The sequence below is a fragment of the Psammomys obesus genome, unplaced genomic scaffold (genome assembly GCF_907164565.1).
Source record: "Psammomys obesus unplaced genomic scaffold, mPsaObe1.curated_primary_1811, whole genome shotgun sequence".
Taxonomy (NCBI): domain Eukaryota; kingdom Metazoa; phylum Chordata; class Mammalia; order Rodentia; family Muridae; genus Psammomys; species Psammomys obesus.
In genome coordinates, this window is record NW_026596069.1 from 24,940,181 (window position 1) to 24,941,522 (window position 1,342).

The following is a 1,342-nucleotide window of genomic DNA, read 5'->3' on the forward strand; positions in this document are numbered from 1 at the left end:
GTTAGACGTCTACGTCAAAACGTGCATGAAATCTTGGTACAAATGGTAGAGATTATGGGCCTAATAACTTGTAACAAGTGTTCTTTGCACATATATTTCGATGGTGGGCAACACAGAAAGGACCGTGGACTTAAAGTCAGAAAAAGGAGAAAGTCAGTCGATTTAATTTTGTTTTTTGTGGCGTTAGGAGAGTCTTAGTTTCTAGGTCATGTACTAGAGACAAGAAAATTAACTATTTTAGTGGTATTCTAACACATAAACCATCATCAAACTGTTTCCTAAATGCTCAACTACCGTTTCCCAAACAGGCAAGAACGAAACAGCAACTGATAACTCTTCCCAGTTGGTAACCCCTCCTAAAGTGATCGATTTGCCTCTTCCCGTTTAGGAGCTCTTCCTCCATCTCCGATAAAGCGAGCGCGGCTAGAGGGGGGCATGAACTGGCTCCCAGAATAGCCGCCGGGCAGCGCGGGAGGCGGGGCGGACACAGGCTTCGGGGCTCCCCCCGAGACACCTGCTCCGCCCGGCTCGCAGAGAGGCGGGAGCTGACGGAGCTGGTCCGTGGCACGCTCGCCCCCGGGAACACGACCCGGCCCCGGGGTGTGGGGACCCGCCAGCACAGGGGCGGAGGAGCACCCACAGATGGGTAGCTAGGGCGCCTTCCCCCGACTGTCCGTCCCGGAAGGGGCAGGAGAGAACGCAGCGGGGAACCTTCGGCCTCGGGGAAGCTCCCAGGGAGAGAAAGGGAAAGAGAAGCGCCCGGCGAGAACCACGGCCCCCGGAGCCCCGGCTCACCGTAAACCGCGTCCGCGCCTCGGGCAAACTGAAAAGCGCCGGCGTCGGAGACATCTTCTCGGCTGCGCGTGCCCACCCCCGAGCCGCGGCGCCGGGGGATGACGTCAGACCGGGAGCAACGAGACGGCCGAGCGCGGCCAGAGCGGCCCGTGAGCGGAGGGGCTGGTCGGCCAGCGGTGGGCGTCGCCGGTGCAGGACTCCGGTGTGGGCGGGCTCGGGGCGACGCCGCCTCGCGAGTCTCGCTCTGTGGGCTCCGCCCTGGGCGCACACGGGCGGGCGGCTTTCCCGGCGGGGCAGTGGCGGGCAGTGGCGGCCTGGTGCGGGCGGCTTTCCTGGCGGGGGTTGGCGGCCTAGACCTCTCTAGGTAAACCAGGCTGGCCTTGAGCTCAGAGATCCGCCTGTCTGCCTCCCAGTTGCTGGGATTACAGGGTCGGTCCACGATGTCTGGCTTACTGATATCTTCTCTGGAACCAAATTCACTGCACTACAGGAACACCTAGAGGAATGCCGGAGCTGCTGCTTGGAAAACGAGTTCCAGGCACTGCCT

At 60.8% G+C, this 1,342-nt stretch overlaps 1 protein-coding gene across 1 annotated transcript in view; it reads right to left on the reverse strand.

Moving 5' to 3' along the window:
• Positions 1-991, reverse strand: part of Thoc1 (THO complex subunit 1) — a 36,608-nt gene extending 35,617 nt beyond the window's left edge. The window contains exon 1 of the mRNA XM_055625731.1: positions 489-991. Within this exon, the coding sequence (XP_055481706.1) occupies positions 489-849 (361 nt within the window). The 5' untranslated portion in view covers positions 850-991. The remainder of the gene's footprint in view (positions 1-488) is intronic.
• Between the last annotated feature and the right edge of the window lie 351 nt (positions 992-1,342).